This window comes from Sceloporus undulatus, chromosome 3, assembly GCF_019175285.1.
Source record: "Sceloporus undulatus isolate JIND9_A2432 ecotype Alabama chromosome 3, SceUnd_v1.1, whole genome shotgun sequence".
Classification (NCBI taxonomy): domain Eukaryota; kingdom Metazoa; phylum Chordata; class Lepidosauria; order Squamata; family Phrynosomatidae; genus Sceloporus; species Sceloporus undulatus.
Window position 1 is genome coordinate 143726162 of NC_056524.1, and position 12471 is coordinate 143738632.

Below are 12471 nucleotides of genomic sequence, written 5' to 3' on the forward strand. Positions count from 1 at the left end.
AAGTGGACTTATGCTACTTTGGGTTTTGTTTCTTGGGGTTTTTTTGGGAGGGGGTGTTGACCCCCAGGGCCCTTAGGGCAGAGCATTGGCTTCTGAACCTACCACAGTTGCCACACCTGATCTACATAGTAGTTTTAGTAGTATCACTGATACTCTGGTACAGTGGGCCCTTGGTATCCTTTGGTTCTAAGGCCACCCGTGGATACCTAAACCAGTGGTTAAATACGATGGCATAGTAAAAAAGGTGTTTGTGACAGAGGAGGCATACTAGACACAGCTTACCAGGAAGAACTGGGCACCAGGGGGGCTGGGAGTGGCCATATAACTCACAACACTAAGTCTGGAAGAATTGAGAGCTGGAGGTAGAATGTGGGGAAAAGGAAGGAGCAAAACAGACACCGAGGAAGGAAGCTTAAAAAGGGAAGAAGATAGATTGCAAGGAGGGGCGGAACCTGAGAGAGGAGAAGAGACAAGATGCCAACCAAGGGAAGTGGAAAAAAAACAAACAGGAAAAGAGGCTGGAGAGGGAAAGGCAGACAGGTGAGTGAAGCCAGACCCAACAGCTGGAAGGAAGAATGATGAAAGGGAGAGTGAAGGTTGGACAAGGAAAAAAAGGGGCAAAGCAGCTGGAAGAGTTGAGAGGCTTGGAGGGAGATAGCAGCCCAGGAGAGGAGGGAAGGAAAGGCTGACAGGTGGAGCCTGAGTATTGAGGCAGAAAAGGCAAGCTCAGAGAAAGGTGGGTAAGAAACACTTATCTGGGAGCGAGCCAGGATGAGCGAGAACTACAGCTCCTGTCCAAAGCAAGGACTCCCAGAGACAATGCCAAGGCTTCCAGGCCCTCCATGGTATGTTGCCCAGACACCTCCAGAGATAGTGAAGTCCCCAGAATGTGATACACTAGGGAAGTGGATGCAGATATAAGTGTTTGGAGAAAGACAACTGGAAGAGTTCCAAAGAAGTATTGGCTGGAAAGTGGCATGGCACCACCCTGAAACTGACTTGATTGGCAGAAGAGGCACTTGCCTTCAGAGAGGTACATGACAGGAACACTTTACAGGGAAAAGGGGAGGGGGTAAAGCTGCTGCCTGCCCTTGCCTTATTCCTGATTAAAGAGTGAATCATGCTGTGAAGTCCTGTGTCGCTTATCTCATATGGCTCTCCCATCAAGAGCTGTCTTCCCCACCTCTGGTAGCCAAGGCGGAGTCACAGTGTATTTTGTATAAAATGATAAATTAAGATTTGCTTTTTGGAATTTATATTTCTTCTTCGTGGTCTCTGCGAATCATACAAATGGGTTTCACTGCGCCTGCGCAGTGCTGTTCGGATACTTCTGGAATCACTGGGCAAAGTACACTTTGCAACATATAGAAACTTTTTGGCGGTAACCCCGCCCCCCTCCTATAAAGCCCCGGTTCCCGCTCTTTTCCCCAGTTCCATTTTTTCCGCCGCGTTTGGCTGCTGTTTGGAACTTCGCTCTTGTTAGCTCGTTTTGGATCACTGGTTTTTTGACTCGGACTGTTTTTTTTGGACTTTGGCGTTTCTCCTTCCCCCGTGTACTGGACTATTGGACTGTTGACCTTGATTTTGGAATTCGTTTTGGATCTGTCGACCTCGCTAGCGATGTCTCCTCCGTTCAAGAAGTGTGACATTTGCGGGGGTAAAGTGCCGGTGCAGGATCCCCACACCTCCTGCCTTTTCTGCCTCGGCAAGGATCATGATGTTAAGTCCTGCTCCCTCTGCAAATCGATGTCTTCTCAGGCTAGGAAGAACCGAGAATCGCGGCTCACTTCAGCGATAGCCCAGGGTAAGATCCGGGAAGGGGATCCCCGGCCGTCTTCGGCCCCTGTGGCTCCTGTTTCTGCGGCTCTCTCCGCCAGAGATGGCCCATCAAGTGCTCCCCCGGCGACATCCGATCGTTCCCGGGGTCCCACCCCTGAGACAAATGTGGCCCGTGGACCTGACAAGCCCAGTGCCACCACCAAACCCACCAAGCACCCGCATAAATCTGGGTCTGTGGGCACCGCCGCCGCTTCGACATCATCTCGGAAACGAGATGCCTCTGCCAAGACCTCGCGGCCGGCATCGGAGCATACCTCCCGCAAGGAAGCTCCGTCGGACCCGAAAGAAGGATCGGGTACCGGCAAAGACACCTCCTCCAAGGCGAAGGCGGCCCCCCGTAAGGAGGATACACCCAGACCGGGTGGAAGGCTCACGGAGTCTCCTATTCCCTTCTTCCCTCCGGATGCTCCGCGGGGCTCCGCGTCATCCAAGAAGAGGAAGTCGTCGACTTCAGCTCAGGAGGCTACGGCTTCCAAGAAGTCTAAGCATTCTAAAGATCGTTCCCGTAAAGAGCCTGAGACGGTTAAACAACCAGAGTCCTCGACTCGCCCTCGCATCCGGATGGATTCTCCAAGACAGGACACTCTGTCAGTCGTGTCCGATAGGCCTTCACTGAGGGAGGCCCAACAACAACTTTTGTCCACCCCGGGACCTTCGGCGGCCGCAACCGTGCCCTTTCTCCTCTCGAATGAGGAAGACTTCCAGGACAGGCTTTCGCGTTCTCCATCCCCAGCTCGGAGGGATCAGGACCCAAGGTCACCGTCACCAGCCCCTCTGTCTCCCTTGCCGGTGCCCGATGATGATGGCGTGTTTTATGACTCCGAGGCAGACCAGTTCTACCTGAAGGTGTCTAGGAGGGTCGCAATGTCCAGGATGCCCTCTCGTGATCACCCCCGGGACCGTCCCCGAGAAGGCTCACAGTTGGACAAACGCCAGCGGGACCCCGTTCCAGCTTCCAGAGCTGCTTTGCTTCAACCGGCACCGCGACCAGCTGATAGTCACAATGTCGTGGTTCAGGTGGAGTCCTCCGATTCCGAGGCGGACGCTTCGGTCGCGACGGAAGACCTCTCCGATGTGGAAGACCCCCCGCGCCAGTCACCGCAAGATCTCCACTATCCAGAGGCAGCCTCTCCGTCGGATGATGTTCGTTCCTTCGCGGAACACATCATTAAGATGTCCAGGGCTCTGGACATCGACCTCGTTTATCCAGAGGCGGATGCAGAAGACCCAGTCGAGCGTCGGGTCCATGGCCGGGTCCCAACACCTCCGTGTGTTCCATTTTTGCCGTCCTTGCAGACGATCCTCAAACGTTCCTGGGACTCTCCTGCGTCTCTCCTAGGGCCCCCAAGGAAGATCGAGTCGCTATACAGGGTCGCGGCTCCAAATGCTTCGTGGCTCATGTCGCATCCTCGCCAGAACTCGGCTATCGTGGAAGGAGCTCAACAGACTTCCACCCAGCGCCAGACCACTTCACCGGTCGATAAGGAGGCCAAGAAGATAGATGCTCTGGCCAAGAAGGCGTATGCGGCAGCGGCTCTAGCGGCGAAGGCCTCTAGCTACACGGCCTGTATGGGAGCTTATGTCCAGACGCTTATGGAAGGCATCTCCCCAATTGTGCCGGACGTTCCCGATGAGGTCCAGAGGACCCTGACCCAAATCAGGGATGAGACCCACTCAATTGGCAGCTGGCTCATCACCGCGGCTAGGAACGTCACGGAATGCGTGGGAAGGGCGATGTCGGCTTCCATCGCATTGAGAAGGCACGCTTGGCTCCGGGGCTCCGATCTCAATCAGAGCGTGAGATCCACCATCGAAGACATGCCCATCGACGGTTCGGGATTGTTCCACGCCGATACCGACGAGCGTCTTAATAAGAAGTTCCGCATGAAGGCGGCCGCTCGCAAGCATGGCATGTCCACACCGGGCCCTTCCTCCTTCCGCAAGCGTCTCCGGCCCTGGCAACATCACCAAGGTCAGTTCCAGAGATTCCCCTACCAGGAACGTCAGTTCCAGCAACAAGGGTCGCAGCGGCAGGGCTACCCCTCTCAGCAATCATCTTCCTCGGGCCGTCGCAACCAGTCTCGGTACAGAAAGAACCGTCGACAGGAGCCCGACCAGGGGAAGAAAAGGGCATGAAGATCCCTAGCGCACTTCGCCTCCTCTAAACTGTTTTTCCTTGACATCTTGAGGCCCTTTGCCACCTCATGGGCCTCCATCTCTTCCGACTCCTGGGTCTTAAACATCGTCCGAAGGGGCTATACCCTCGAGTTCGAAGAGCTCCCGCCCACCGGAGCTTTCCTTTCTACTGCCCCCTCGGGCACCCTTCTCGACGAAGTGCGCTCTCTCCTTCAAAAAGGGGCCATCTCTCCATTGCCTCAGGATTTATGGCCCAAAGCCTTTTTCTCCAGATATTTCACGGTTCCAAAGCCAGATGGAGGAATCAGACCCATACTGGATCTAAGGCAACTGAACTCCTTCTTGAAATATAGACGTTTTCGCATGGTAACGTTGGCTTCCATTCTGCCTCTGCTCCAGCAGGACCTCTGGTTCGCGACGGTGGACTTGAAGGATGCTTATTTTCACGTCGGGATAAGAGAATCCCACCGCAGGTTCCTCGCCTTCGCCATAGGCTCCGACGCCTACCATTACAATGTCCTCCCATTCGGCTTGGCCACGGCGCCTCGAGTCTTCACGAAGTGCATGGCTCCAGTGGTGGCCTATCTCCATCAAAAGGGATTCAGCGTTTTTCCTTATCTCGACGACTGGCTGCTGACAGCTCCGTCAAGACCGGAGCTCCAAGAGGCAATCCACTTTACTCTAAACCTCTTGTCGGACTTGGGACTGGTAGTCAACCTAGAGAAGTCCCACTTGACCCCATCCAAACAGGTCCGTTTCATCGGCTCCGTGCTCGACTCCGAAGAATCGATGGCCTACCTTCCTCAGGACCGCTTCCAGGCTCTGTCAACCGCAGTGCGCACCGTCCATTTGAGCAGGAGGCTCAAAGCCAGAGTCATCCAGGTGGCGTTGGGGCATATGGCCTCCACCACATTCGTTACTCCATGGGCGCGACTGCGACTCAGACCGCTCCAATCATGGTTCCTCTCCGTATTCAACCCGTTGACAGACTCACCAAACAAATGGCTCACCGTTCCGAGGGCCGTGACTTCCTCCCTCTTATGGTGGCTAGACTCCCAAAACGTGTGCATAGGTATGCCCTTCGTCCAGCCTCGACTACAAATGACCTTGACGACAGATGCGTCGATGGATGGCTGGGGTGCACACCTTCGGGACCTATGTGTGAGGGAAAAGTGGTCCCCGCAGGAGCGTTCGCTGCACATAAACGCGCTCGAGATGTTGGCTGTGGAGAAGGCGCTCAAGGCGTTCGAACCCACTGTCGCAGGCAAAGTGATTCTGCTCAGGACCGACAACACAACAGTGATGTTCTATGTCAACAAACAGGGAGGCACCAAATCCAGAACCCTCCTGGACATCACGTTGAGGATCTGGGACTGGTGCATCCACAGACGCATTCTTCTCCAGGCGATCCATTTACCAGGAGAAGAAAACATCCTAGCAGATCAACTCAGCAGAACATCAACCTGCCACGAGTGGCGGCTTCACCCAGAGACAGTCGCCGACCTTTTTTACAGGTGGGGAGCCCCCCAGGTCGACCTGTTTGCGACAGCCTCCAACACCCACTGTCCCCAGTTCTGTTCTCGGATGCGACACGAGAGTCCTCTCGGAGATGCATTCGCTTTCGACTGGTCCCAGGAAAAGATCTACGTTTTTCCTCTGTTTCCGCTGCTGACCAGGGTGGTGTCCAAGATGTCGAGGGAGAGAGTCGACGCGATCCTCATCACCCCGTGGTGGCCGAGACAGCCGTGGTTTCCGCTGCTTCTACACCTCTCCAACGGCGAGTTTCTCCGACTGGAGCCGAGGCCGGACCTTCTCACCCTCCAGGAGGGTCCGGCATCCCGACATCGACTCGCTGCCGATGGTGGCTTGGAGGCTCCTGCATTGACGGCGTTGACACCCTCGGTGCGGAGGGTGATCCGTGCCGCGCATAGGCCTGCAACTCAGAGATCCTATGCCTCCAAATGGAGGAGGTTCCTTTCCTTCCTTGCTGAAAGGAATTTGTCGGCAGGGAGCATCACCGTGCCAGTGGTGCTTGACTTTCTGATGTCATTGCTGGATGCGGGACTCTGTCTCTCATCCATCAAATGTTATCTGTCTGCTATTTGCTCTCATTTCCAATATGATGGTTTGCCTTCTTTTTTCAGGGACCCTTTGGTAAAGAACTTTCTGAAAGGGTGTAATAATCTCTACCCCCAGATTTCTCTCCCTGCCCCGGCTTGGAGTTTGGACATTGTGTTGTCTGCCCTCCAATCCAAGCCTTTTGAGCCCTTGGCCACAACAGACTTAAGACTTTTAACTTGGAAGACAGTCTTCTTGGTGGCCATTACCTCGGCTCGCCGGGCGGGAGAACTCTGTGCCCTGCGGAGGGATGAGCCATTCCTCCGCTTTCACAAGGACAAGGTGGTGCTCCGGACTGATATCACCTTCCTACCTAAGGTGGTCTCCCTGTTCCACATGTGCCAGGACATTGTGTTACCGACCTTGGCTTCGAACCCGTCAACCGTGGAGGAACGAAGCCTCCATATGTTGGACGTTAGAAGAGCCTTGGCATTCTACCTGGATAGGACTAAGGGTTCGAGCCGTTCCGAGAGACTCTTCCAATGTTATTCGGAACCGAAAAAGGGCTTGCCGGTGTCGCCACAGAGACTCTCCAAATGGGTGGCCAGCACCATACGCCTTTGTTATGAACTGTCGGGAAAACCGGTACCGACCAGGGTCCGTTCGCACGCGACCAGGGCGGTTGCAGCATCCTCTGCTTTTTTGGCTGGTATCTCTTTAGAGGATGTTTGCAAGGCTGCTGTGTGGTCCCAGCCATTGACTTTCATAAAACATTATAGGCTGGACACCAGGGCAATTCGTGATGCAGCCTTTGGGAGGGCTGTCTTGGTTTCTGGGTTGCACTGATGGCTTATTGTGTGTATTGTGCTTGTCAATTGATCTATGATGTGCTCACTTGTGTTCGTTTCTGGGGAGAGGGGTCTTGCATGACCTTACAATTCCTCCTCAGGTTCTGCAAAGTTATGACTACATTGCAACTGTGAATTATGTTTGCACACTGCCAATGGGTATGTCACAACTGTGAATTATGTTTGCACACTGCTACATACCCTTCTTATGCATTCTATGTTTTGTCTGCATTGGAGAAGTTGTACAAAAAGCAGGACTGACGTTTTGATGGTTCACAAGTTTATTGTTGTAATAAAATTACCTTGGTTTACCATAGCTTGGGTTTCAGGACACTCCCTCCGCCGTATACCTAAGCTTGTCAGTCTAAACCCATTTGTATGATTCGCAGAGACCACGAAGAAGAAGGACAGGTTACTCACCTGTAACGGTATTTCTTCGAGTGGTCATCTGTGAATTCATACAAATCCCGCCCATCCTCCCCTCGGTGTCCTGCTCACTTTGGCTCTGTCTTACATCGCCTACTTGGCTGGAAAAAATTTGGAACTGGGGAAAAGAGCGGGAACCGGGGCTTTATAGGAGGGGGGCGGGGTTACCGCCAAAAAGTTTCTATATGTTGCAAAGTGTACTTTGCCCAGTGATTCCAGAAGTATCCGAACAGCACTGCGCAGGCGCAGTGAAACCCATTTGTATGAATTCGCAGATGACCACTCGAAGAAATACCGTTACAGGTGAGTAACCTGTCCATATATTTTAATATTTTCAAGCTATGGCTGGTCGAATCTGTGGATAAGGAACTGGTGGCTAAAGAGGGCCGACTGTATTTATCCATTCCTTCTGCTGCACTTTAAGCCTGATGATTTTCCTCTTTATTCTATTTTCATTCCAAATACTTGTTGCCTATGTTCTTCCACCTTTGTTTTTGGCTGTCAAAATTTTGGACAGCTCTATGAGCCTTGCCAAAACATTAATTTTCAAAACCTTAATTTAACCAATCATAACAAATAATATAAATTACCAGAATTTCCTTTTTATTATAAAGTTATGTTTCTTTCAAGAATACAGAAAATCTCCCCTCCTGTGGTTATTTTGTTTAGATGTATAGCCCGCGCTATCCTTAATGATCAAGGCAGTTAACATAAATCTTTAAAATTTGTACAGAAACTAAATAATGTAAAGTTATTTTCATCACTTGTTTTGTACGTATAAAAAGCATTTTATACTAAATGCAATAGCTGAGAAAAGTAATGTCCATAGTTAGTTACACAGTCTCAAATATCTTTGGAAGCATGCTTCATGGAGTGTAATTCCCTTTCTCTCTTATAATAGTTTGGTGCCTTCCATCAAGGCTTCAGTGTGCAAGCTAGTTAAAATATTTACCTGTATACGTATTGTATTGGAGTGAAAAACTATAGTTTAAACAAAACTTGCAAGATTGGCTGTATATTTCTGTTAGAGCAGTCATGTTTAAATAATGTTACATTAATGAACTTTCATTTTGTTTCACTCCTGATTCTTAGGACCGCATAATTGATGCTGGACCCAAAGGAAATTATTCTCGTTTTATGAATCACAGCTGCCAGCCAAATTGTGAGACTCTGAAATGGACAGTACATGGTGACACTCGTGTGGGGTTATTTGCTGTGCGTGATATTCCAACAGGTACATGCTAGCTTTTAAAATTACAAAATCCTTACTGTGGCTCATTTCCTCCTGTGCACCCAGCATGAGAAATGACTTGAAGTTTGCACCGAGGAAAACACAGAAGCTGCAACAAGTACAGTTTCTGACATCTGGGCTGCTACTTTTTCTAGCTTTCTCACAGCTTATTTGGTCTTACATATCCACTGTGTAGATACAGGGGGAATCATGTAGTTAATGTATTGATGTTTTATTTTTTAATGATAAATTACCATAATCTCTTTCTTGTTTTCCTCTACTCAGGAACAGAACTGACATTTAATTACAATCTTGACTGTCTTGGGAATGAAAAAACTGTGTGTAAATGTGGTGCTCCAAACTGTAGTGGCTTTCTTGGAGACAGACCAAAGGTACATAGAGAGTGCAATGCATTGAACATTTCTTCAGTTTCTATATCTAATTCAAGTTCTCATGGTGGTATACAACTGAACTGACAGACAATTAGCAATTGCCAATAACTTCAGATACACTCAGCAACCCTCAAATACTATTAGAAGAAAAGAGTGCAAACCAATTTCAAAATTCAAATTTCTTAAAGAAGATTTTCTTAAAGAAGGAGCTTGGTTTCCACATCAATTATTTGTTCATCTTTCTCCTGAAAATGTAGTTTCATAACCACTATGTTATTATTACTAACCTTTATTTATAAAGCGCTGTAAATGTGCTTCATTGCATGCTTTTTCTGATCTTACATGGTATAGCTTAGCTTGAGGTCCCTGCCTTATATAGGCAAGTGAGCACAATTTTCAAATGTTGAGACCAACCCTCCATTTTTGAAGTTAGTATTATATATACTCTCAGAAAACAGTTTCCTTATCACAAAAATCATTTTCCAGAAGAAAAACTAGTGAAGTTCATTTTTAGAGAAAAGAAAAGTAACTTCCCCTGGAACTTCAATATAGGGAAACCCTAGAGACTGTGTTTCAAAGCACAAAGCTGCTTTTTGAAATTATAGCTTTGTACTCTAATTCCCTGATTATTATTGCTCAGAGACTAGTAACTGCCTTCATAGAAATAACGATAGTGCTGGTATCTGACATGTCATTTTGTAGCATGCCAATGTCCTATGTGTGTGTGTGTAAAGCTGGGAAGAGCAGAGCCCAAAATAAGTGAGGTGACCCCTTTTATTCCTCCCCCCCCCCCCCCTTTCCTCTCCCTCTTTCTTCCTTTACACCTAGCAGACTGCTGGGGAAGGAGTGGAACTTGCTTGCAGAGATCTGAACTAAGCACTTCAGAGGGCTTTTGAAATTATACAGACAGCTTCATGATATCAGGCCAAAGCCCACAGGACCTTAGTTTAGATTTTCATACAATGTCATAAAAATCAGGTTGAATTGCTACTTCATGGATTTGATTAAGGATCTAATCTTATACAGACATACTTAGCCCCCATACAGACAGGCCAAAATAAAGCTGCTTCGGGCCACTTTGGAGGTATGCTGTTTAAATTATGCTTGTGTCCTAAGGACTGGAGCACAGCTTTTGTGTAGCTTCCGGACTCTTAGATCGCATGCATAATTTAAACAGCATACCTCCAAAGTGGCCCGAAGCAGCTTTACAGTATTTTGGCCTGTCTGTATGGGGCCAAAGTTAATAAAACCTCTGAAAGAAGCTCCTTTTTCCACAGTCGTTTTGCACATGACCAGCTCCATCCTTTTCTTGCTTGTCTTGGCAGGAAGTTTTTCAGCATCATTGGCATTGGTAGGCTTGTTAAAGGAGGCAGGAGAAATGTAAACTTTTAGGATGGTGTTGCAGCAGCACATCTACAGTAAACAATGCAATAAAGAAGGAAAAAAGTGTGATTCTGCTCTAGCTGATCCTATAGTAGCTGTATGTATTAGCCTGCAACAGCAAAGGTAAAGAGCAGATGCCTCCAGAGCCCTTTACTGAGCCTGCCTTAGCAGCCAACCCAGCATATTGTTTTAAAAATACATAGATCTCTGTCTTTGGCTACCAAAAATGGAAATTATAAAAAGAGTAGCCTGATGAAAGAAAAGGTAATTCCTGGATATTGGGAAAAGCCTTAATGTTCAAAGTGTTTTCATTCACTTATGCAAGGGTTTCCTGGTCTGATTGCTTCATTTTACCTGTGCATATTGTTAGTTTTGGATTTAAAAGTTGGTGAGGCTGTTAAATTGCTCTTTTTTGTGGTGTAGGACTATCCCTATTCTTCCTATGTTATTTTAGCCTCTGGTACCAAATTTTCTGTTAAAGAAGTCAGGAACACAGCTATTTTGTCAGTTGAAGTATATATGTAGTTTCCTTGGAATCTACTTTTGATAAAAGACAGACTGCCATATTCTGTACCAAACCTCTCTTCCAATACATGTGGTAATTACGTTACAGTGTCAGATGTTCAAATTTACAAAGGCTGGTGGATGTGTTGATCTTTCCAGATATAAAAGCCTGTAGCTTTTTCACTAGATTTAACTGTTGTATACGCATGTACAAGTCTAGAAATTTTAGTGAAAAATTGACCCAGAAAACCTGAGTCAACGTTATCCCTAGGTCAATGTAAGTACTGCACATTAACTCTTTTTAAAAATGAACATTCCCCAGGTGAAAGGCAAGAGTGAAATCTGTCCTGAGTATATACGGTACTCCTAACTGTTGCTTCCTGTTGATGAGGAAAGGTTATCAATTCCAGACCAAACAATTGTGGTCACAGAAACTGCCATCTAGCATCTATCTTGTCTGACTGAGTCTCTAGTATCACACTGGCTAGTTTGCTAAACACTTTTTAAAATCAGAAAATGTTTGCGAGACTGCTACCCATGGTGGTCTCATCTTAGGACTGAAAACTGGAGGTCTGCATCTTATAAATATAATTATATCAGGCTAGGGGCCCAACTAAGGGACAGTACTTCATTTTTGCTCACCTTTTGATTTGAGAATCTGTCATTTTACATTATATTTATATTTGTGTGTATATATATACATATATATATATAGAATTCATCTTCTAATGCCTCAGAGGAGAAAGGAAAGAAGACCAAAAGAAGAACAAGGAGGCGTAAAACAAAGAGCAAAGCAAGGAAGAAATCTGAGGATTACTGTTTCCGTTGTGGTGATGGAGGCCAGCTTGTATTATGTGACAGAAAATCTTGTACAAAGGCATACCATCTCTCTTGCCTTGATTTAGTAAAGCGCCCTTTTGGTGAGTAAAGATCAGGCATAATTTAGTAAGCTTATTAAGTTACTAACAATAATTATTGATCCTTTGGTAATCTCTATTAAAAATGTAGATCTGTTGTGATACAATTTTTGCCAAGAACATTCAACTTTACCTAATTGTACCCCCACAAAAACAACAATCTAGTAACAAATCTTGCAAGAGTTTATATTTTTCTTTGGACTTGGAAATACTAAGGAATTGCTGTAAAAGATCCCGATATGTCATTGTCCAGTTAGAAACAAAAGAAACAGCAGGAACTTCATCAATTGTAACAGTTGTAGAACAGACTCTTTGTCACTGGAGGCTTTGATGACATCTGTGGGCACAGCTAGGACAGAGCTAGTGCATCATTTATACATACTCTGAAATCTGCAGACTAGGTTACATTATAATTGTGTCTGCTTTTTTTTTTTAACTTCTCAGAAAATTCAACTATGTAGAGATGCAGGTTCTAGATTACTAGCAGGGACTGTGAAGGCTAAATATTTTGCTAGGTCTAATTACCCTGCCTACTAGTCTCTGTCAATGGAGAAGGAGCCATCCATGGATGGGCTTTCTCCTGTTACTGGCCAGACAAGGCAAGGGATCATTATGACCTTATTAAGACTCAAGACTAGATCTATAGCAGATCTTTTACCGTCTTTTACTATAGCATTTCTATTATTATTATTATTATTATTATTATTATTATTATTATTATTATTATTATTATTATT

General features: G+C 47.1%; 1 protein-coding gene across 6 annotated transcripts in view; it reads left to right on the forward strand.

Annotated features, from left to right (window-relative positions):
• Nucleotides 1-12471, forward strand: part of NSD2 (nuclear receptor binding SET domain protein 2) — a 162426-nt gene that overhangs the window by 144838 nt on the left and 5117 nt on the right. For 5 of the 6 annotated variants that reach the window (XM_042457077.1, XM_042457075.1, XM_042457074.1 and 2 more), the window contains exons 20-22: nucleotides 8400-8541; nucleotides 8824-8930; nucleotides 11533-11737. In XM_042457077.1, coding sequence (XP_042313011.1) covers nucleotides 8400-8541; nucleotides 8824-8930; nucleotides 11533-11737 — 454 coding nt within the window. The remainder of the gene's footprint in view (nucleotides 1-8399; nucleotides 8542-8823; nucleotides 8931-11532; nucleotides 11738-12471) is intronic. The other variant, XM_042457079.1, reaches the window with a different exon arrangement.